The sequence below is a fragment of the Trachypithecus francoisi genome, unplaced genomic scaffold (genome assembly GCF_009764315.1).
Source record: "Trachypithecus francoisi isolate TF-2019V2 unplaced genomic scaffold, Tfra_2.0 Lachesis_group15, whole genome shotgun sequence".
Classification (NCBI taxonomy): Eukaryota; Metazoa; Chordata; class Mammalia; order Primates; family Cercopithecidae; genus Trachypithecus; species Trachypithecus francoisi.
In genome coordinates, this window is record NW_022681460.1 from 65,854,858 (window position 1) to 65,880,404 (window position 25,547).

At 42.0% G+C, this 25,547-nt stretch overlaps 1 protein-coding gene across 2 annotated transcripts in view; it reads right to left on the bottom strand.

Moving 5' to 3' along the window:
• The window catches only part of PCMT1 (protein-L-isoaspartate (D-aspartate) O-methyltransferase), a 61,739-nt gene extending 36,197 nt beyond the window's left edge, over positions 1–25,542 (bottom strand). For both annotated transcript variants that reach the window (XM_033235097.1, XM_033235098.1), the window contains exons 1-3: positions 25,025–25,542; positions 3,072–3,176; positions 1,471–1,502 (exon numbers count right to left, since the gene is read on the bottom strand). In XM_033235097.1, the coding sequence (XP_033090988.1) occupies positions 1,471–1,502; positions 3,072–3,176; positions 25,025–25,253 (366 nt within the window). In that variant the 5' untranslated portion in view covers positions 25,254–25,542. The remainder of the gene's footprint in view (positions 1–1,470; positions 1,503–3,071; positions 3,177–25,024) is intronic.
• Positions 25,543–25,547: the final 5 nt, after the last annotated feature.

The window sequence follows — 25,547 nt, forward strand, 5'->3', positions numbered from 1 at the left end:
TGTTTATAAATGTCTGCTTTTTTCTTCTAATATAATTATCAGTTCACTATAAATACATATAGAATTTATTTTAGTATTAAGTTTAAATAAGAGCTTCTCCAACCCCAAATACTTGCAGAGAATCAGAAAAGTTACTGTTCTGGCCAGGCGCAGTGGCTCACGCCTATAATCCCAGCACTTTGGGAGGCAAAGGCGAGTGGATCACCAGAGGTCAGGAGTTCAAAACCAGCCTAGTCAACATGGTGAAACCCCATCTCTCCTAAAAATATAAAAAGCCGGGCGTGGTGGCAGGTGCCTGTAATCCCAGCTACTAGGGAGGCTGAGGCAGGAGAACTGTTTGAACCTAGGAGGTGGAGGTTGCAGTGAGCAGAGATCACACCATTGCACTCTAGCCTGGGCAACAAGAGCGAAACTCTGTCCAAAAACAAAAGGCTGGGCGCAGTGGCTCACGCCTGTAATCCCAGCACTTTGGGAGGCTAAAGCAGGTGGATCACGAGGTCAGGAGTTTGAGACCAGCCGGGCCAACATAGTGAAGCCCCATCTCTACTAAAAATACAAAAAATTAGCTGAGTGTGGTGGCAGGCACCTGTAATCCTAGCTACTTGGGAGCCTGAGGCAGGAGAATCACTTGAATCCAGGAGGCGGAGGTTGCAGCAAGCCAAGATCACGCCACTGCACATGAGCTTGGGCGACAGTGTGAGACTCCAGCTCAAAAAAAAAAAAAAGAAAAAGAAAAGAACAGCTACTGTTCTTTCCTACAAAATAAAACAAGAGCACTCATTCAAATACTGACATTTAAACCCCCCAAAAGGTTGGACACAGTGGCTCATGCCTGTAATCCTAGCACTTTGGGAGGTTGAGGTGGGAGGACTGCTTGAGCCCAGGAGTCAAGGCTGCAGTGAGCTGTGATGATCATACCACTGCATTCCAGCCTGGGAAACAAAGAAAGAACTGGTCTCAAAAAAATAAAATAAAATAAAATAAAACCCAAGAAAATTCCCAACAAATTAAAACTGCTAGATCACTCAAACTAAGTCCTTCTCAAAGAGCTATGCAGCTTAATGGCTCTTATACTTAAACATTCCCTAATGAATTTTCCACATAAAATGTGAAATATTCAACTTGAGATTTCTATAAAAGGTCCATTATACTATTTAAAATATTATCTCCTTTAATTAACTCTCTACTAAATAACCTTTTATGTTTAATTTTTACATGTCACAGATACTGACAACCACCAAAAACTTTAATATGCCAGTTTCTACCTTAAAAACCTCCTTCTACAGACCCTCTATTAAGAATAAGACATTCAAAAAAGAAAATGATGTTCATTACCAATTCACACAACTCATAGATGATAAATTGATATAATTAAAAATTTAAAACTTCCTTTAAACCTTTTTTACTAAAGAAAATGATTATAGAGAAAAATGTGATCCATTTGTAACCAAGTGAACAAACTTAACTTACCATGTGTGGAGCACTGATTGTTGCTTGGAAACCTGCAAAACAAGAAGAGAACTACTGACACAGTCAGCTGCAAAAATATACTATTTCACATAATTTCTTTTCTACCATCCATATGTTATTTTTCACAATAATTCTTTTTTAGTTTTTATGATCTCAAGAAAATAAAACTTACATCTATTAGAGTACTGCCACCTAGCAGTTAAAACTAGAAAATATAATCATGCCAAAGGGTAATGTGCTCATGTAGTAAAACAGTCCCTCTAAAGTACGGCAGCTAAAAATTTCTTCTCCTGTAGAGTCAGCTAAGAAAGGAAGAATTTCAGTAAGTTGAGAGTTGATGTATTTTTGGCTTGTTTTTCCTTCAGATTGTTTTTTAAAAATAAGCTTTCATGTGTAATAGGTATACAAAGTCTGTGCAAAATGAAATTGCTTCATATTTCTGTCAACTTAAAATAAAACTAGAATAACTGAAAAAGCAGCTTAAAAGACCAATAAACTACTTCATTTTATTCTTTATCTTATCATCTAATGTTAATTCACACAATCTTTTCATGGTTCTTAACTTTTAGTTTCTTTTCTTCTGGTGCTGCTTTCTCAAAACTTATTTACCTGCTTCTTTCTGCCTCTGAAGCAAGTTTCACTGAGCGGTGGTAGCAGGTGCCTTCGGGGTTCAGAAGCTCCCCAGGATCTTCTCTGCTGACTGTTATAGTGCTTCAAAAGAAGATAGCATGGCAGCCGACTGACACAATCCTGAGGCACTTCTAAGCCTCAAAGGCGCCCACTGCCAAGGCTCAGCAGTTCAGCAAAACCTGCTTCAGGAGAAGCAGTTAAATACGGGACTTTCTAAAAACAAACACAAGCCAAAAAAGCAGGGCAAATAAAGCAGGTAAGTCAGTAATAACTTAAGCACACTTACTGATTTAAATATTGATTTAAAAAATTAATCCTAACCTGAAAACTAATCTCTAGTCAACACTAAGGCCCCTCAAGAAAACTCAGAACTCGGCTAATACTGTAAGTTTTCATTAAAAGTTTTTATTTTTTACAGCAGGGTGTGGTGGCTCATGCCTGTAATCCTAGAGCTTTGGGAGGCCAAGGTGGGTGGATTGCTCGAGTTCAGGAGTTTCGAGACCAGCCTGGGCAACACGCTGAAACCTCGTCTCTACTAAAATACAAAAAATTAGCCGGGTGTGATGGCATGCGCCTGTAATCCCAGCTACTCAGGAGGTTGAGGCAGGAGAATTGCTTGAACCCAGGAGGCGGAGGTTGCAGTGAGCTGAGATTGCGCCACCGCACTCCAGCCTGGGTGACAGAGTGAGACTCCATCTCCAAAAAAAAAAAAAGTTTTTTTTCACTAAAATATTTTATTTCAAAAAATGTTTTTAATTCTTTATACTATGTATATATTGTTTGAGAAAGCAGAAAAACATACATAATTTTATTAAAATAGGTATGTTTGGGATTATGAAACTTGCTGAGTCATAAAATTCAAATTAAGAAGGTAATAATAGATAAATATCTGTGTCCCAGGCTTTTTCTACTTACCAAAATCATAAAGTAAATGATGAAAAATGTGATGTTTTCAGAAATCTAAAGCTTACCTATTGATTGTGGAGAATCCATGTAAGGGTTACATTTTGCATAGTGGGAACGGTCTGTAGCCAGCATCACTTCAAATACTTTATCTGTCTTGATGATTCCGTTTTCTGAAACAAATGAGGCAAATATTTTCAGAAGAGAGAGACGTGATCAGACGTATTTTAGAATAATTAGACCAGTTACGCTGTAGAGACTGAACTGGAAGAGAGAATGATTGGAAGTTGTTGCAATGGACCAGGTAACAGCAACCTGGTTTCTCTTTTTTTTTTTTGAGACAGAATCTGGCTCTGTCCCCCAGGCTGGAGTGCAGTGGCTCCACCTCGGCTCACTGCAAGCTCCACCTCCTGGGTTCCCGCCATTCTCCTGCCTCAGTCTCCCCAGTATCTGGGACTACAGGCAACCGCCACCACGCCCAGCTAATTTTTTGTATTTTCAGTAGAGATGGGGTTTCACTGTGTTATCCAGGCTGACCTTCATCTCCTGACCTCATGATCCACCCACCTCAGCCTCCCAAAGCTGTACTACAGGCATGAGCCACAGCGCCCGGCCCAACCTAGTCTTTAGTAACAGCAAGGACACAGAAAAGTAGAAGGATAATGAGTTATATTTGGTAGGTAACATATATCTGACTGACTGGATTTGGGAGTGGGAGTGGGGGTAATCGTTGAGATGCTGATGCCATTTACCAATTTAAGAAATCCTGTAGAAGGATCAAAGTTAAGGGGTAAAAAGGTAAGTTATCTATTCAGTTAGGGGCTTCAGATCATACAACTGGAGATACTCTGTAGTCAGCTGGACACATGGATCTGGAGCTCAGGAAAGAGATCTAGAATAGATATTAAGATTTCTATTTATTATGGATGGCAACTGAAACAACCAAAGTGAATTCAAAGTGGCCAGAGAATAAATAGAGAAGACAAACAAAGCCAACATCTAAGAGATACACAAAGAAAACAGAGTCATCAAAGATGAGGAGCAGTCACAGAGGCAGGATGAAGATAAGACCATACTGTTGTAGAGCCAGGAGAAGTGAATTTCTCAAGAAGGAAAGCAAGATCAATAATATATATTTGACTTCCCCAACAATTAGTTATTTGAGTTTAAGACCGGATGCAGTGGCCCATGCCTGTAATCTCAAAGCTTGGGGAGGCTAGTGAGGGAGGACAGCTTGAGCCCAGGCAAGGCAACATAGTAAAGCCCTGTCTCTACCAAAAAAAAGAAAAATTTAATCAGCTGGGCATCATGGCACAAGTGTGTAGTCATAAATACTCAAGAGGCTGAGGTGAGAGAATTAATTGAACCCAGGAGTTTGAGGTTATAGTGAGGTACGATCATACCACTGCACTCCAGCCTGGGTGAGAAAGTATGACCCTGTCTCAAGGCTGGGCACAGTAGCTCACAACTGTAATTCCAGCACTTTGGGAGGCCCAGGCGGGCAAATCACTTAAGGTTAGGAGTTTGAGACCAGCCTGTCCAACATGGTGAAACCCCATTTCTAATAAAAATACAAAAATTAGCCAGGTGTGGTGGCACACACGTGTAATCCCAGCTACTCAAGAGGCTGAGACAGGAGAATTGCTTGAACCCGGAGGCAGAGGTTGCAGAGAGCTGAGATCGTGCCACTGAATTCCAGCCTGAGCAATAGAGTAAGACTCCATGTCAAAAAAAAAAAAAAAAAGAATCCTGCACAAATATGTGCTAACTCCCGTTTTCCTCCCCACTACCAATATCATTCTCCATTAAAGAAGGTGCAGGGTGCTATACTAACAGGAGGGGGTACACATGAACTCTGTCCACAAAATGCCTAAAAGTAGGAAAAAGAAAAAAAAAAATCAAACTAATGCCATTCAAAACTAATATAAAAAGAAAACTAAATGCAAATAAATACATTTCTGCTGATTAAACAAAACCTGTATTTAAAACTATATTCCAAGAAAATGTGCCAGGAAGTAAACATATTACTAGGAAAAATTAACTTCAAAATACATTCTAATGAAACTATTAGATTTTAAAGGAAAGGAAAAAAATTCTCAGAACATCAAGGCAAAAATAATTAGCTGGGCTGGCACAGTGGCTAACGTCTGTAATCCTAGCACTTTGGGAGGCTGAGGCGGGCGGATCACTTGAGGTCAGGAGTTCAAGACCAGCACGGCCAACATGGCGAAACCCCATCTCTACTAAAAATACAAAAATTAGCTGGGCATGGTGGCACATGCCTGTAATCCCAGTTCCTAAGGAGGCCGAAGCACAAAAATTGCTTGAACCCAGGAGGAGAAGGCTGCAGTGAGCCAAAATCGCATCACTGCACTCAAGCGTAAGCAACAGAGCAACGCTCTGTCTTTAAAAAAATTAAAAAAGAAAAAAAAAAAATTATCCGAGCATGGTGGTGCATCTCTGTGATCCCAGCTACTCAGAGGCTAAGGTGGGAGGATCATTTGAGCCTGGGAGGCGGAGGTTGAGGTGAGTCAAGATCATGCCACTCCACTCCAGCCTGAGCGACAGGGTGAGACTCCATCTCCCAAAAAAAAAAAAAAAAAATCAAGACAAATAGATCGAATTACCTATTATAATAAGAATTTTAAAAATTAGGGGCCAGGCACGGTGGCCCACGCCTGTAATCCGAGCACTTTGGGAGATCAAGGCCAAAGGATTGCTTAAGCCTAGGAGCTCAAGACCAGCCTGGGCAACATAGGGAGACCCTGTTTCTTTAAAAAAATTCGAAAATTAGCCAGGTGTGGTGCCATGTGCCTGTGGTTCCAGCTACCTGGAGGTTGAGGTGGCATGATCACTTGAGCTCAGTAAGTTGAGGCTACAGTGAGCCGTGATCATGCCACTGTACTCCAGCCTGGGCAACAGAGTAAGACCCTGTCTCAAAACACAGACAAACAGGTCGGGTGTGGTGGCTCATGCCTGTAATCCCAGCACTTTGGGAGGCCAAGGTGGGTGGATCACCTGACGTCAGGACCAGCCTGGCCAACATGGCGAAACCCTGTCTCTACTAAAATTACAAACATTAGCCAGGTGTGGTGGCACGCACCTGTAATCCCAGCTACTCAGAAGGCTGAGACAGGAGAATTGCTTGAACCTGGGAGGCGGAGGTCGCAGTGAGCCAAGACTGCGCCACTGCACTCCAGTCTGGGTGACAGAGCGATACTTCGTCTCAAAACAAACAAACGAACGAACAAAAAATTAGGTCACCACAGGTTTCTTAAGAGCAACAAACAAGCCGGATGCAGTGTCTCAGGTCTGTAATCCCAGCAATTTAGAAGGCCAAGGAGGGTAGATCACTTGAGTCCAGGAGTTCGAGACCACCCTAGGCAACATGAAGAGACCCCATCTCTACAAAAAAACTTAAAAAATTAGCCGGATGTAGTGACGCATACCCGTAGACCCAGCTACTCAGGGGACTGAGGTGGGAGGACTGCTTGAGCCTGGGAGGTCAAGGATGTAGTATGCCCTGATCATGACCTGCACTCCAGCCTGGGTGATAAGAGTGAGACCCTGTCTCAATAAATAAAAATAAAAATTAAGAGCAAGATTCAAAGCAAAGTAAGAATAAAGCAGCATTTTCAAGAAATTCAAGGAAAGCAAGTGCAAGTCAACCATAAAAACAAGTGAACAGCTAGGTACGGTGACTCATGCCTATAATCCCAGCACTGTGGGAGGCCAAGGTAGGAGGATCACTTGAGCCCAAGAGTTGAAGACCAGCCTGAGCAACATAGTGGGAACCTGTCTCTACCAAAAAAAAAAAAAAAAAAAAAAAAGGAGTGAATTACTGATATACCCAACATGAATGAATCTCTTTTTTTTCTTTTCTTCTTTTTTTTTTGAGACAGAGTCTAGCTCTATCACCCAGGCTGGAGTGCAGTGGCGTGATCTTGGCTCACAGCAACCTGCCTCCTGGGTTCAAGTGATTCTCCTGCCCCAGCCTCCCAAGTAGCTGGGATTACAAGCGCCTGCCACCACGCCAGCTAAGTTTGGTATTTTTAGTAGAGATGGGGTTTCACTGTGTTGGCCAGGCTGGTCTCAAACTCCTGACCTCATGATCCACCTGCCTCAGCCTCCCAAAGTGCTGGGATTACAGGCGTGAGCCACCATACTTGGCTTGAATGAATCTCAAAAGCACTCATTTAAGTGTAAGAAGCCAGGTGAGGAGACTACATATGATTCAATTTTTAACACATTCTAGAAAAGCCAAAACTATAGTGGTAGAAGGCCCATCTGTAGTTGCTAGGGGATAGGAGAAGGGAGGAGATTAATTGCAAAGAGACATGAGAACTTTTTGGGTGAAAGAAGCATTCTATTCCTGAGATCAGCAAACAACTGTAAAGGTCCAAATAGTAAATATTTTAGGATTTGCAAGCCATATAATCTCTGTTACAACTACTAAACACTGCCACTGTGGTGCAAGAACAGCCAGAAACACTATATAAATGAAAGTGTGGCTGTGTTCCAATAAAAATTTATAAAACCAGGCAGCAGGCCAAATTTGATCTGTGGCCTGTAGTTTGCTGACCCATGTTCTACATCATAATGAAGTTGGTGGTTACACATTCTGTTTGTCACATTTTTCAAACTGTATTCTTATAACTGGTGAATTTTTATATAATTTATGCCTCAATAAAGCTGATTTTTTTAAGTGTAAGCCAAGGATTTTATACCCAGCCAAGCTGTCCTTCAAATATCAAGGCTATAGGAAGGAAAAAAACCATTTTGAATATGCAGGAACTCAGAGAATGCTGCACACACAAACCCTTTCTGAGGAATCTTCTAGAGGATGTGTTTCATCTAACCAAGAGATAACCAGGGATATGTTGGCAAAGGACACATATGCAATTGTATAGCAAAGGCAAAAATAAGGATAGGAACATGGGTGAAATAATAGCACTTAAATGTTGTATGCTCTGACAAAGTAGAAAGAATACAACTAAAAACAATGGGAGGAGGAAAAAAGGGAAAGCAGAATTAGATCACTGATTATTGTATAGGTAATAGAAGGAATCAAAGGATACCATTTCATACTGATAAACCAGATAGTAAAAAAAAATTTTTTGAACCCGGGAGACAGAGCTTGCAGTGAGCCAAGATGGCGCCACAGTACTCCAACCTGGGTGACAGAGCGAGACTCTGTCTCAAAAAAAAAAAAAAAAAAAAAAAATATTAAAAAATGCTTTCAATGTTTTAGTCTAATGACCTTTTTGGGTAGGTTGCCTACACTTCTTTGTGTAGAAATAACGTTTTCTATTTGGGTAATTTATCCAAAATTTATATTTTAAAATGGAAAGACCATATGAGTTTGTCTTTTCTAGTTTATCACTATTTACATTGTTTTCTCTATTTGATGTGCCTTTTTTGCTGATTTTAAAAAATATTCATTGTTACTTGGAAAGTTTGTATTTATACCTCTTATAGCGTCGTTAATTGACTTTAAATTTGTTTTTTTTTTTTTTTTTTTTTGCTGAGCATGATGGCTCACACCTGTAATACGAGCACTTTGGGAGGACGAGGCAGATGGATCACCTGAGGTCAGGAGTTTGAGACCAGCCTGACCAACATGGTGAAACTCTGTCTCTACTAAAAATACAATATTAGCCAGGCATGGCGGTGGGCGCCTGTAATCCCAGCTACTCAGGAGGCTGAGGCAGGAGAATCGCTTGAACCCAGGAGGTGGAGATTTCAGTGAGCCGAGATCACACCACTGCACTCCAGCCTGGGCAACAAGAGTGAAACTCGGATCCACCCGTCTCGGCCTCCCAAAGTGCTGGGATTACAGGCGTGAGCCACGGCACCCAGCCCCATTTTTTTATTTTTAGAGACATGCTCTGGCTTTGTTGCCCAGGCTGGAGTGCAGTGGCACCATCATAGCTTACTATAACCTCAGCCTCCTGAGTTCCAGTGCTCTTCCCGCCTTAGCCACCCCAACACATAGGCCTACATGTGCATGCCACCACACTTGGCTAATTTTTAAAAGTTTTTTTTGGCCGGGCGTGGTGGCTCACGCCTGTAATCCCAGCACTTTGGGAGGCCGAGGCGGGCAGATCACAAGGTCAGGAGATCGAGACCACGGTGAAACCCCGTCTCTACTAAAAATACAAAAACTTAGCCGGACGCGGTGGCGGGCGCCTGTAGTCCCAGCTACTTGGGAGGCTGAGGCAGGAGAATGGTGTAAACCCGGGAGGCGGAGCTTGCAGTGAACTGAGATCGCGCCACTGCACTCCAGCCTGGTGGACAGAGTGAGACTCCGTCTCAAAAAAAAAAAAAAAAAAAGTTTTTTTTTTAGAGAGTGTGTCTTGCAATGTTGCCCAGGCTGGTCTCAAATTCCTGGCGTCAAGTGATCCTCCCACCTCAGCTTAGATTACAGGCGTGAGCCCCTGTCCCTAGCCTGAAAGCATTTTTTTTTTAAGTTTTAAAAGCGGAGTAGTAATAGCAGTGATATTTGCTGAGTGTTTACCATGTGAAAGATACAGTTCTAATAAACAGAATCTTATGTTTTCTCAAGCCTATAAAGTAGGTACTATTATTATGTCATTTGACAGATCATAACATTGAGGTTAGAAAGAGTAGTTAAGTAGTCCAAGATAACAGAGCAAATAAGAGGTAGGGTTATTCAAATTAAGATGTTAGAGTTCTGGCCGGGCGCGGTGGCTCAAGCCTGTAATCCTAGCACTTTGGGAGGCCGAGACGGGCGGATCACGAGGTCAGGAGATCGAGACCATCCTGGCTAACACAGTGAAACCCCGTCTCTACTAAAAATACAAAAACTAGCCGGGCGAGGTGGCGGGCGCCTGTAGTCCCAGCTACTTGGGAGGCTGAGGCAGGAGAATGGTGTAAACCTGGGAGGCGGAGCTTGCAGTGAGCTGAGATCTGGCCACTGCACTCCAGTCCGGGCGACAGAGCGAGACTCCGCCTCAAAAAAAAAAAAAAAAAAAAAGATGTTAGAGTTCTATGATCACTTCACTATACTGCTACTAACATATTCAAATAGCTTAGTGAGTTCTACTGTTTCCCAAAATAGTTCTTGAGTGGTTCATTTCCCTGAAATTAATTTAAATTCCAGAGGGTGATTCATAGACTCTCAAGGTCACAAGAGGTTTTAGGAGCCATCAAGTCTAACTTCATAAATTGGTACCATATTCTCTTCTAAAAGAGTTCCATTATTGTGGTTCTTACTAGCTCATTCAGACCATTCCGATTATTAGACAATTTCTCTGTATTAAGATAAATCTCTCTTTTTATAATTCACTCACATGAAACCCTTAGTGTTATTCTCTGAAGCCACAAAGAATATATTGAATTTCTATCTGGTCAACTATTTTTTACATAAAGATAAATCATGACTACCTCAAGCCTTATTTTTTTCAGGTTAGGCAGCTTCACTCAACACTGCCAAATATTCATCAATTTTTGAAACCATCATCATATTCACTGTATTCTTTCCTCTCTAGATGGACACTTAAGTGTGACATCTTAAAGACTGTACTTGAGGTACATTCTAAAAATCAAAGTAAATTAAAGAAATCATTTCCTTCAAGCTCGATAAGATACTTCTATCAAATTTATGTGAGCTTCTTTGGCTCTATAGATATGAAGGCATATGGAATTTACTAAAAACTCGAAATTGTTATTAATAGCATGCCATCAGTCATTTATTAAAAAGCTGAACCCATCAAGGCTCAGAATAAAACTTTTTTAGGCATTACTGGGTGGTTTCCAAAAATTTTCACAACTTCCTTATTATTTATTTTTGCCCAGGATCCCATGTTTTAAAAGATGCTTAAACCAAACTATTATATATTTACTAAGTTATTAAACCATTTTTCTATCACTGGTAATCTATGATATATACAACTGCCAGCACCCTAAAATATTTCTAACAAACAGAAAAGTAATTTGACGTTTTAGTTTGCATGCACAGGCTAATTAGGGGTAAACATGCAATTACCATTAGGCTTTTTTGAAATAGAGAACAACTTGAGAGCCACCCATACCCAATCTGCTTGCCAACCTAGGGTCTAAAGATCGTAATTAAATGATTATAATAATGGCTAATGTTGGTCCAAATATGCAATGATTCAAGTGAAAACAGGATTCAAAAAGGATAATGCAATAGAATCCAAGCTATCAGCCAAATAATAAAAACCTTGAAAAAATTAGGGTCATGTTAAGAAAAATGTTTCTTTTCCCAAATTGAAGCATGGGTGAAAACGGGCACACAGGATAAATCAAATTCCAGGAAAAACACAAAAACACTATATAAGAGTTATGATTTACATATGAAGAAAACTAAAATGTGGCAAGATTTCAAGCAACTAATGAAGTGTTAAAAAAAAAAAGGAAAAACATTCTTCAATAGTAGAAAGGCCTTCAATAGTAGAAAGTCTTCTTATAGTAGAAAGTCTTCAACAGTAGAAAAGCCTGTAATTCTAAGATTGAAGACACAGGAGGCAGCGGTGGCTCCTATTCCATCAAAACCCAGTTTAACTCTGAGGAGCAGTGGACAAAAGCTCTCAAGTTCATGCTGACGAATCTTAAGTGGGGTCTTGCGTGGGTATCCTCACAATTTTATAACAAATGACTTTTTTCCTTAAGGGGAGGTTTGCCTTAAAGGCTTTTAATTTTGTTTTGTTTGCAAACATGTTTTAAATTAAATTCGGGTAATATTAAACAGTACATGTTTACAATACCAAAAAAGAAAAAATCCACAAAAGCCACTTTATTTTAAAATATCATATGACAGATAGTTTCCAGAGCTACAACATGCCAGGTATAGCTGCCAACCGTTGTCACAGTTTTGACTCTTAACCCCATGGACTCCTTTCCCTTTCTTCTCTGAAAAAAACTAATTTAAATTTGCTTTTTTTTTTTTAACTGAGTTGAATTGAGATTAATGTGTTTTCACTGGATTTGTATCTCTCTCAACTTCCCGCACTTAACAGTATGAAATAGAAACTTTCGTCTTTACTGAGACGAGGCTATGTTTGAGATGCACAGTTGGATAATGTGGGAAAATGACATCTAAGCTTTACCTGGTCACCATGTGATGTGATCAGATGCTTGAAATGTAACACTTCTCACTCGGTTCTCGACTCTGCTCTGTGTTAGAGATATGAAATGGTGTTTGATACTGTTTGAGACATTATGGAGAGATTTATTATTTGTAATAAAAGATTTGCTGCAGTCTGAAAACTGCCAAAAAAAAAAAAAAAAAAAAAGAAAAGCCTGTAATACAACAAAGGGCAGGGAACAAACTCAATACACTACATAGTTCAGCAAAGTATGGATATAGTCATAAATATGAATGATGGCTACTGACTTTCAACTTTTGAAATCAACAACAAAGTGCATAAGATTTATTTACTGCTGAAAACAAAATGTAAATGTTATCAACTCTGACAATGTAAAAGAACTGTCTATCAATTAGGAAATGAGAGCAGGAACTCCCTAATACCCTTTCTTACCAAGTAGATGGGTTAAGAGGTAGAGTCAGTTTATAAATTACGGAACAAGAAATAGAGGTTAAAGTCTATTACTCAAAGTTACAAAGGTAACCACAAAAGAGGAATCAAAAACTATGATACAACTATATGAAGGAAGGGGACAGGTTTGTATTGTGTAAATACTCATCCATCTTGGCAGGAGGTCAGCAGATGACGTCTAAAGTAGATAAATGCAAGAAATGAACAGATAAATCTTTGGCTCACACACACACAAAAAAAACCACGAAACATCAATTTAAGCATATGATTTAGAGATATGAAGGCAATCACAAGAACCAAAAACAGTTAAAAGTGGTGCACTCTAAGCAATGAGTTGGGGAATGGGGAAGAATGTTGTTTTTCATTATAAGCTCATCTTATTCTGTATCTTTTAAATATATACATATATTACTTGATTAAAAATTAATATTCTCAATTATCCTAACCTATCATAGATAGTATGTATGCGTGTATATATATGTATACACACACACACACACACCCCACCCTTACAATTAGCAAGATACAGCAAGGACTCCTTTACTTTCATAGTGATAGAATTTTATTTTATGTATGTATGTGTGTGTGTGTGTGTGTGTACACATATATTTTGCATTTTATCTACTTTAGACATCATCTGCTGACCTCCCACCAAGATGGATATTTACAACAATACAAACCTATCCCCTTCCTTCACATAATTATATCATAGTTTTATATATGTGTGTGTGTGTATATATATATATATACACACACACACACACACAATTTTCTTTTTACCTGCATCCTCTATAATCCAGTATATAGCAACATAATTATTTTGGGTGCATTCCCAATTAGTCTCCCTGTGATTATGTGAATCCTTCCAATTAAGTTCTTGTCAATGGAACATATGTAAAAATTATGGATACAACTTCCAGATCATGCTCTTTTTGTTTTTTGTTTGTTTGTTTTTTGAGATGGAGTCTTGCTCTGTTGCCAGGCTGGAGTGCAATGGCACGATCTCAGCTCACTGCAACCTCCGACACCCTGGTTCAAGCGATTGTCCTACCTCAGCCTTCCGAGCAGCTGGGATTACAGGCATGCGCCACCATGCCCAGATATTTTTTGTATTTTTAGTAGAGACAGGGTTTCACCATGTTGGCCAGGATGGTCTTGATCTCCTGACCTCATGATCCGCCCACCTCGGCCTCCAAAAGTGCTGGGATTACAGGCGCTCACTGTGCCCGGCCCAGATCATGCTCTTAAAAGGAATGGGTGTTTTCCTTTTTCTCCTGCTTGCCTCCCCATTGGCTGGAAGAAGGAAATGGTGAAGGTAAACTATCTTTAACCTTGCAGATGAGGGAAAGAGCAGAGCAACAAGAGAGGAGTCTAGGTCTTCAGCACCATAGAACCACCGTATTAGCCTTGAACTGTTTGGATTGATATGGGAGAGAGAAACTTTTATTTTGTTTAAAGTATTGTTTGGTCTTTGTTATAGCAACTGAACAATGTACCCTCATGCACAAAGCATATGAAGAGGTAAATAAGACCAGCCTGAAGAACAGGATTGGAGTTGGAGCATGGGAGTAAGCTATGTAAGACTCTAAAAAGGCCTGGAAAGCTAAGCAAAAGGTGTTTACACCTGATACAGTAAGCATTAAGAAACCTAAGCAGCAAAGTGACAACACAGAAATCGGTACACTAGGAAAATCAGTATAATGTGTAGAATGGATTGGATCTAAAGGGACGGAAACTGAAAAGTATGACAACCAATCAGATACCAGGTACGTTACTCTTAAGTTTCAACTACGAACTTGGGCTGGGATGGTATCAATGAAAATACGGTGAAACGGATGGCTATGAAAGGCATTTGTAGGAACTGCTGAGTTAATCTGATGACAGTCTGAAAGAATCAGTGATTATTCTAAGATATACGATCTGGGGGAATAGAAAAATGCTGAAAACTCTGGCAGAAATGAAAAAATAAAGAGGGCCTGTGTTGGTATGAAGCACTGAAAATACAGGTAAGAAAACAGGCCTGGTGCGGTGGCTCACGCCTATAATCCCAACACTTTGGGAGGCCGAGGTGGATGGATTACCTGAGGTCAGGAGTTTGAGACCAGCCTGGTCAACATGGTTAAACCCTGTCTCTACTAAAAATATAAAAATTAGCCAGATGTGGTGGCGGGTGCCCGTAATCTCTGCTACTTGGGAGGTTGAAACAGGAGAATTGCTTGAACAAGGGAGGCAGAGGTTGCAGTGAATTGAGATCCCGCCATTGCACTCCAGCCTGGGCAACAAGAACAAAACTCCATCTCAAAAAAAAAGGAAGGAAGAAAGGAAGGAAGGAAAGAAGGAAGGAAGGAAGGAAGGAAGGAAGGAAGGAAGGAGATAAGCTGCAGATGGATTTCAAGTCATATAGAAACTTTCTAAGCTTGTTACAAGGTTACATCTCAATAAAAGAAATATTACCTTATTATATTAGTTTATAAGACTTGGATAGCTGTTAATCATCTACCCTACATTTCTTCTCTGCTATCAACATGTCTGGAAAAACAGTAAGAAATTAACAAAACTTTCACCTTTTTCTTCCCATTCAGAATGATTAGGCATGACAGATACTAAGTAGAAGCTTGAGACACTCCCAAAGTACTTCCTGTACTGAAAAAGTCTGAAAGGAATTAGTTTTAAATTCACAATATGGCCAGGCACGGTGGCTCACGCCTGTAATCCCAGCATTTTGGGAGGCCGAGGCAGGCAGATCACGAGGTCAAGAGATTGAGACCATCCTGGCCAACTTGGTGAAACCCCATCTCTACTAAAAATACAAAAACTAACTGGGCATGGTGGCGCATGCCTGTAATCCCAACTATTCGGGAGGCTGAGGTAGGAGAATCACTTGAACCCGGGAGGCGAAGGTTGTGGTGAGCCAAGATGGCGCCACTGTACTCTAGCCTGGGCAACAAGAGCAAAACTCTGTCTCAAAAAAGAAAAAAAAAAATTCACAATATAATTAAGGAAGAATTTTATGTGATGGCAAGTTATGGTAAAGCACATTCTCTAAGTACCAGAGATTATTTTAAAATATGTACTTTTCTCTGCCAACCAATGGGGGGAAAATATGGTTCTCTCACTATACCTTAATAACTTTTAATTTACATAGTATTTAAATGTTATTTCTCAAAGGAGGATATGTTCCTTGGATGCCTTTACATCACTAACAAACTACAATGTTATACAAAACTTAAAATGCAGGTAACATTAGAAGTTAAACTTCTGCCGGGCGCGGTGGCTCACGCCTGTAATCCCAGCACTTTGGGAGGCCAAGGCGGGCAGATCACAAGGTCAGGAGATCGAGACCATGGTGAAACCCCGTCTCTACTAAAAATACAAAAAATTAGCCGGGCGCGGTGGCGGGCGCCTGTAGTCCCAGCTACTCGGGAGACTGAGGCAAAAGAATGGCGTGAACCCAGGAGGCGGAGCTTGCAGTGAGCCGAGATCGCGCCACTGCACTCCAGCCTGGGCAACAGAGCAAGACTCCATCTCAAAAAAAAAAAAAAAAAAAGAAGTTAAACTTCTGTAGCTGGCTACTAAAACACATACACTTCACAAGTAATTTCATGCAATCCATACCCTATTTTAAAAAAAAAACCTTGGGCCAGGCGCAGTAGCCTGTAATCCCAGCACTTTTGGGAGGCCAAGGCGGGCAGATCACAAAGTCAGGAGTTTGAGACCAGCCTGGCCAACATGGTGAAACCCCCTGTCTACTAAAGATACAAAAATTAGTCAGGTGTGGTGGGGCATATGCCTGTAATCCTAGCTACTCAGGAGGCTGAGGTAGGACTATTGCTTCAACCGGGGAGGTGGAGGTTGCAGTGAGCTGAGATTGTACCACTGTACTCCAGCCTGGGCAACACAGCAAGACTCCGTCTCAGGAAAAAAAAAGACAGAAAAATAAATTGGTCGGGCACAGTGGCTCATTCCTGTAATCCTAGCACTTTGGGAGGCCGAGTCGGGCGGATCACTTGAGGTCAGGAGTTCAAGGCCATCCTGGCCAACATGGTGAAACCCCATCTCTACAAAAAGTACAGAAATTAGCTGGGTATGGTGGCACATGCCTGTAGTCCCAGCTACTCGGGAGGCTGAGGCATCACTTGAACCAGAGAGGCAAAGGTTGCAGTGAGCCGAGATCACGCCACTGCACATCAGCTTGGGCAACAGAGTGAGACTCTGTCTCAAAAAATAAAATAAAACATTTTTTAAAATCATAAAATCTAGGTACAAAGGACCACTTGGCGGGGGGGGTGGGGGAATCACAGAATCTTAGATTTGGAAGGGTTCCTAGAGATCTAGCGTACATTCAAATCTGATGACAAAATCCCTTCTACAAGATCCCTTACAGTGAAATGGTCAACCATTCTTTGCTTCAACATATTCGGTGACAGAAAACACTTTTTCAAAGCCAACTCTTTGATTATTAGGATAGCCTTCTGAATACTTAATTATAATGAGCCAAAATCTGCCTCCCATTTGTCCTGGCTTGACCCTCCACTACACGACATTTCTTCACATTTAAACACCACTGCTCCATAAAGCCTTTGCTAAACCAAACCACCTCAATCCCTTCAAAGCACCATGTAAGATGCTGATCCTCTTGTTATCTTCATCGCCCTTATCCGATAATCTTTAGTTTTACATTGCCACCCTGAAAGCATTTAACCAAAGCTAAATATAGTATTAATAAAAATATTTTTGTAACAGCACAATTGAATCTTTCCCCTCCTACAGCCTAAGATCTTGTTAACTAGAATGTAATACAGCCAAGCATCAAGATCTACTGCAACCCAAAAGCACCTTCAGTGATGGCAGATCTGTTCTCTATCTGCACTGTCCAATAGGGTGGTCACTAACTCCATGTGGCTACTGAGCTCCTGAAATGTGGCTAGTATGACTAAAGATAAAAATTTTTAATTTTATTTATTTAATTATTTGAGACAGTTTCACTCTTTCACCCAGGCTGCAGTGCAATGGAGTGATCTCGGGTCACTGCAACCTCCGTCCCCTGGGTTCAAGCGATTCTCCTGCCTCAGCCTCCGAGTAGCTGGGATTACAGACTCCTGCCACCATGCCCAGCTAATTTTTGTATTTTTAGTAGAGATGGGGTTTCGCGTTGTTGGCCAGGCTGATCTCGTACTCCTGACCTCAGGTGATCCACCCACCTTAGCCTCCCAAAGTGCTAGGATTACAGGCATGAGCCACCACACCCAGCCAATTTTATTTATTTTTATATAATTTAAATTTAAACATACACACAGGATTTTAAGTTTACTTACTAGTACCTATCCATAAGACTGGCTTAAAATAAGTCAAAATGAGAAGGTATCTTCTGAACTCTGAGGCCTCAATTTCTTAGGATTTTACTAGCTGGTTATATTTTTCCCATGTACATACAAAAGTGATGGAATATAAAGACTAAATGCTGGCTGGGCGCAGTGGCTCATGCCTGTAATCCCAGCATTATTGGAGACAGAAGCGGGTGGATCATTTGAGCCCAGGGGTTCGAGAACAGTCTAGGCAACATGGCGAAACCCCATCTCTACCAAAAAAAAAAAAAAAAAATAGCCAGGCATGGTGGTGTGCACCTGTAGTCCCAGTTACTCAGGAGGCTGAGGTGGGGGGATTGCTTGAACCCGGGATACAGAGGTTGCAGTGAGCCAAGATCATGCCACTGCAGCTGGAGGCTTGGGTGACAGAGAGAGGCTCTGTCTCAAAAAAAAAAGGAAACAGTAAGTGCTCTTTTCTAGTAGCAACACCTACTAGTGGCTAAGAACTGGTGCTGTAGATAGAATTAGAAAATAATTTCCTTATTTACAAAAGTAAATGCTTTTAGGATATAAAACTACAAATCATCATAATTCTTGGATATTCAAATGCCTACTAAAGATCTTGACTTAAATGTCTTATAAGAAAAGCATTCCTCAAAATAATCTCCTGATCTCTCACAGTCCCCTCCTCACAGAATAAACATGGCTGCTCACTCACTCACCATTTCCAATTTAGAATATGGCAAATCATTCCAGTTGCCAAGACCTAAAACCTTGGTGTTGGATCCTTGCCTCCAATCTTTCTCCCACACCCTAAATCCAAATCTGGAATTTGCTATTTCTTCTGCCTGGAATGCTTATCCCAAGTCTACCTGCATGATCTCTGTCTACTCCTCCAGCAAGTCTCTGGTCAAATGATACCTTACTGAGGCCTTCTCTACAACTATAAACCTACTGCCCCACACACTCTGTCCTCCCTCCCTACTTTGTCACTTATCATGTGACATACTATACTTGGCTGCTCCCATTAGAAGCTACAAGAGGGAGTGGATGTTTGTTTTGTTCACTGCTATATCCTCAGTGCCTGTCATATAGAAAGCACTCAAATATCAGCTGACTGAATGACAAATTCTATAAACATTATATATGTAAAGTGACAAAGTCAAGAATGCAAAAGAAACATAAGTAGAAACAATTGATGTATTGGGGAATGGACTGAATTATTTTTACAAATAAAAATAGAAAAAAGAACAATTGCTTTCAGTGTTCAGTACAGTAGTTTCCCTTTATTCACAGGGAATACAGTCCAAGACCCTTAATAGATGCCTAAAACCGTATACAGTACCAAAGCCCATACAGCCCATACAGATGCTCAACTTTTTTTTGTAATTATTATTATTTTTGGAGACAAGGTATTGCTCCACCACCCAGGCTTGAGTGCAGTGACATAATCTTGGCTCACTGTACCCTCAATCTCTCGGGCTCAAGTGATCCTCCCATCTCAGCCTCCCACGTAGCTGAGAGTATAGGCATGCACCACAACGCCCAGCTACTTTTGTTTATTTTTTGTAGAGAAAATGACAAATGTTATTCTCACTATGTTGCCTAGGCTGGTCTCGAACTCCTGGATTGAAGCGATCCTCCTGCCTCAGACTCCCAAAGTTCTGAGATTACAGGTGTGAGCCATCGCACTCAGCCCTCCTTAACTTATAACAGGTTTATGTCCCTTATGACAGGTTTACATCCAGTAACGTAAAAAACTTTTAAGTCAAACTACTGTTAAGTCAGGGATCTGACATCTGTATGTTGTTTGCTTCCTATATATAACATACCTATAATAAAGTTTAGCTTATAAATTAGGCACAATTAAGAAATTAACAAAAATAATGAATAATAAAATAGAACAAGTATAATTACATGCCAGCACCATTATTCTTGCACTTTGGGTCCATTATTAAGTAAAACAAGGATTTTTTGGACACAAGCCCTGTGATACTGTGACAGTCACTGCTAACCAAATAGGCTACTAAGTGACAAATGGGCAGGTAGTGTAGACAGCATGGATATGCTGAACAAAGGGATGATTCATGTCACAGGCAGGATGAAGTGGGACATCCAGAGAGTTCCTCATGCTATTCAGAATGGCACACAATTTAAAACTCATGAATTGCTTATTTCAGGAATTTTCCATTCAATATTTTCAGACCTCAGTTGACTTGGGGTAACTGAAACTTCAGAAAGCAAAACCATGGGATAAGGGAGGGACTACTGTATAGCATTTGAAGCCTATCCATTAAGTTAACCTCCCACAAACCCTCTGGTTTAAATACCCCTGCTCCAGAACATCACCTCAACTACTTCGGCTCTCTTCCTAAATTTTACCATGGCTTGAAATTATCTCAATACAAGTAGGAACTAAACTTTAATATAAACATTATTTAAATAGTCACATTCCCTGGATTAAGCAGGCTCACAGTTGTTTTAAATTAAGCTAATTTGTTTCATGAGCACATTACCAGTCCATAATCATAAAATAATTGTATTTTTCATTTCTAGAGACCTGTGCTGTCCAATATGGTAACTACTAGATACATGTGATTATTTCATTAAGTTAATTTAAAAAAAGAATCGAGGCCGGGCGCGGTGGCTCAAGCCTGTAATCCCAGCACTTTGGGAGGCCGAGGCGGGTGGATCACGAGGTCAGGATATCGAGACCATCCTGGCTAACATGGTGAAACCCCGTCTCTACTAAAAATACCAAAAAAAAAAAAACTAGCCGGGCGTGGTGGCGGGCGCCTGTAGTCCCAGCTACTCGGAGGCTGAGGCGGGAGAATGGCGTGAACCCGGGAGGCGGAGCTTGCAGTGAGCGGAGATCGCGCCACTGCACTCCAGCCTGGGGGACAGAGCGAGACTCTGAATCGAATTTCAGTTCTTCAGTTGTCCGCATTTCAAATGTTAAATGCCACACGGAGCTAGTAGTAGGGCTACCACACTGGACAATATAGAGAACATCACGAAGCACTCTATAGGGCAAGACTGCTATAGGCTTTTTCTACAACATTATTCTAAAGCATAAAACTGATTTAGCTGAAATGCTGGCAGAATTCAACCTTATAATTTTCAATTCTACATGTCACTGGTTCTGAAAATGTAGTCCCTGGACCAGCACTGGCACCACTTACAAATCTGTTAGAAATACAAATTCTCAAGCTCCAACAATCTGTGTTTTGACAAGCTCTCTAGGTGATCCAGGAGATTTTGAAACATGCTCAAGTTTTAGTCACTGTTCTAAGTTACTTAAGAGTGGTTATGATATAAGCCATGACATAAAAAATCAACCATTACAATCTGAAATATTCTATAAATGATGCATCAACTATGAAATTAGACAACCATATTGCTGTTATGATGGATTCTAATACAAAAGGAAAACAAAATATTCTTAACAAATTATATTAAGCTTCACTTCTTAAAAATAAACAAAAAAAACAAACAAAAAAAAACCATTGGCCAGGCGCGGTGGCTCACATCTTTAATCCTAGCACTTTGGGAGGCTGAGGCAGGTGAATAATCTAAGGGTGGGAGTTCAAGACCAGCCTGACCAACATGGAGAAACCTCATCTCTACTAAAAATGCAAAACTAGCTGGGTGTGGTGGCACATGCCTGTAATCCCAGCTACTTGGGAGGCTGAGGCGGGACAACTGCTTGAACCCAGGAGGTGGAGGTTGTGGTGAGCCAAGATCGCACCTTTGCACTCCAGCCTGGGCAACAAGAGCGAAACTCTGTCTCAAAAAAAAAAAAAAATTAAAACCGTAATTTCCTTCCTCTTCCAGTAAGCAGGCCCCTTTTCATTTCAACATCAACATAATCACATTTTTATATTTTTCTAAGATTTCAATTAAAGACCTTTAACTTAGAAAGAATATACACAGTAGAATAATGAGGAAGGCAGTATTTTCAAATTTTATGTCAATTGCAATTTTCACATGAGCAAATATTACTTTTATAATAAGCTAATAAAAAGAAATCTATTAGCTAGAATTACCTCAGCAAGAAGTTGAAACTAAAGTTGCACAAGTGTTACAAAAGAAGCTAAACAACTATACTACTCTAATTTCCTCATAAATCTAGTATAAAACTATTTGCAAAATCAACATCTATGTATGCTAAATATTCCTTATTAAATTTTCTGACAGAAAAACATCCTTAGAAATTTCAGCTAAGAACAGAACTGCAATACATTAAAGTGATTATAAAACCACTGGGAAAAGATCTACCTAGTCTTGGCTTACCACAAATTTGGCCCAGAAAGGAGAGACTTTAAGAGCCTGATTGATCACAAATTTCTGCTACAGGCAAGTGCCTAGTATGATAATCTACTGGTGGAAAATTACTTAATCACAACTTGTGTACAAAATGTTTCAGGTACATATACTGCAATAGAAGGTACTGAGATTATGTTAAGGGATTTCACAAAAATATTTACAACATATTAAGCTTATGTGCCATCCACGAGAACCCAAATCATACTTCATACTACTGTTGTACCACATAAATGTCCATTTCCAATCAAGCATCATTCCATAAAATGAACCTGACAATGCTTGACAAAACATTGACATCTAGGCTGGGCGCAGTGGCTCATGCCTGTAATTCAAGCACTTTGACAGGCCAAAGCAGGCAGATCACCTTAGGTCAAGAGTTTGATACCAGCCTGGCTAACACGGTGAAACCCTGTTTCTACTAAAAATACAAAAAATTAGCCGGGCGTGGTGGCACGCGCCTGTAATCCCAGCTACTCGGGAGGCTGAGGCAGAATAATTGCTTGAACTCAGGAGGCAGAGGTTGCAGTGAGCCAAGATTGCACCATTGCACTCCACTCCACTTGGGCAACAAGAGCACAACTCCATCTCAAAAAAAGAAAAAAAAAAAGTTAACATCTAAACATTCACCATGGCCAGATGTAGTGGCTCACCCCTGTAATCCCAAAATTTTGGGAGTCTGAGTCCAACAAATCGCTTGAGTCCAGGAGTTAAAGACCAGCCTGGGCAACATAGCAAGACCCCATCTCATAAACTATCAGAAAAAGAAAATACCTACAAAAATTGGCCTGGCACGGTGGTACCCCTGTACTCAGGAGGCTGCAGTGGGAAAATCGCTTGAGCAGAGCACGAAAAGCAGGGGTTGCAGTGAGCCGAGCTCAGGCCACTGCACTCCAACCTGGGTGACAGTGAAACCCTGTCAAAAAAAATAAACAAACAAACATTCTCTGTTACCAAACACTAAAGAGTCAGTTTCCACATTAAGTATTGTCCCCCCACCAAAAAAAATTGAAAATGACTAATATATTAAATACTGGCCAGGCACGGTGGCTCACGCCTATAATCCCAGCACTTTGGGAGCCCAAGGTGGGCGGATCACGACGTCAGGAGTTCGACACCAGCCTGGCCAACATAGTGAAACCCCTTTTCTACTAAAAATACAAAAATTAGCCAGGTGTGCTGGCAGGTGCCTGTAGTCCCAGCTACTCGGGAGGCTGAGACAAAACAATTGTTTGAACCTAGGAGGCGGAGGTTGCGTGAGCAAACACCGTGCCATTGCACTCCAGTCTGGGTTACAGACCGAGACTCCGTCTCAAAAAAGAAAAAAAAAGTACCAACCATGTGCCAAACAGTACTCCTAATTTCTCTCAGCCACCTTGGTCTGTCTAGCACAGATTTAGGCATATAACGGACACTTAATGGGCATTTATGAAAAAAAGGGATGACTATTAAATTCTTAGAGAAGTTTAAAAAAATTTTTTCCTTTTTTGAGATGGAGTTTCTGCCCTTGTGGCCCAGGCTGGAGTGCAGTGGTAAGATCTTGGCTCACACTGCAACCTCTGCCTCCCAGGTTCACGCGATTCTCCTGCCTCAGCCTCCCAAGTAGCTGGGATTACAGGCATGCACCATCATGTCTGGCTAATTTTTGTATTTTTAGTAGAGACGGGGTTTCACCATGTCGGCCTGGCTGGTCTCGAACTCCTGAACTCAAATAATCCACCCGCCTGGGCCTCCCAAAGTGCTGGATTACAGGCGTGAGCCAACGAGCCCGGCCAAAAAAAAAATTTAATGGTGCCAGCCCTTAAGGAAATTACAAATCGAGTTGGGAGATAAGACAAACACATGAAAAGCTAAGTAACACAGGACAATTAAAAATACCATGTGGCAAGATATGATTACTGCAAAGTTAGTAGCAAAGAGTGTTATAAATTCTGACCAGTGAGATTATTATAGACTGTGGCCCTTGTAGTCTTCCAACAAAACGGGGACGCTATATTTCGATTTAAAAAAAGAAAGTGACACAGCAATCATCCTACCCTAAAATTATCATCAGAAGAAGGAATACAATAAGAGAGTGATATAAAGAAACTCCACACAAGGTTTTTAAAGCCTATGGTAGCCCTGAAGAAAGTTGGAACATTAGACACGCAACCTTTTGTTGATCCAGGACCTGTAAAGGCTCCTGAAACACAAGTCTCTCAAGAACAGCATCCTCTGTTCTTTCTCCGCCCCCTACGGAGCTTTCCACTGGACAGCCGCCCGAGAAATTTCTCCCAGCATCTGCAATGGCAATACTCTCATCTTCCTCCCCTCGCCTGTATCAGACAGTGGCATCTCCCTCCAGGGGAAAAAACGGAGGGCGGGGGAGGCTGCATAAGAGGGAAAGCTCGCAGCGAGGTTGATTATGGAGGAGGAAGGTGAGAAAAATGCAGGGGACGAGCGTGGGGTCTCCTGAGCGCCAGCCCACTCTCTCTACAAGGCCTAGCCCACACGCTCCCACCCCGAAGGCACGCCCCTCACAAGCCGGACCCGGGCGCGGACCTGAGTGACAGCAGCACCACCTGTACTGCCCTCCCTCCCCCAGGGCCTGCAGGGAGACGACTGCCCCTGTCCCCACCAGCAGCGGCCCCTGGCTCTTTCTCTCCCCTTCCAGTCCACGTCGTCGACGAGTGACAGGTCCCGAGGGGGGCGATTGCAAGCGCACGCCGTTCGGGACTACTGGGGCAACTCTGCGCCGAAGCCCTCCAACAGGCGCGCGGGGGCAGAGAGAACGTTCCAGACGGCCCAGGGGGACGCGGTCCAGGCCCAGCCTGCCCCAGCTGCCCTACAACGGGCGGAGGTGGCACTTACTGCGGAGATTGTGGATTAGCTCCGAGTGGCTGGCGCCGCCGGATTTCCAGGCCATCGCTAAGCACACTCGGAGCAGGTACAGAACCACCTTCAGCGCGGCGACGGTGCCCAGCAGTTTTCCCAAGAGTGAGACCACCTCCCACACCGTCACCGCCCCGCTCGCGTCCCCGCTGTAGCTGCCGCTGTTACTGCCGTCGCCGCTGCTGCCGCCACTGCGCGCTCCCGGCATCCCCCGCGGCACGCATGCGCTCTGTGACGCCGCGCGGCTTAGGGTGCGACCGGGTGGGGCCGAGGGCGGGGGAGGCGTGTGGCCTAGCCGCCCGCGCGTGTGGCTGCTGTGGCTGCCAGGGGGACTGCAGGGAGGCCGGGCTGAGTCAGCGCCACCGCCGCTGCTGCATGTCCCTTTCTGAGGCCTCGAACCGCACCGACTTCGCTCTGCGGCCGGGCTCGGTAGCCTGATCAGTCGCGTTCCCGACTGCGTCTCCGGTCACCGAGCGGGACGGCGGGATGGCGGGGTCGATCT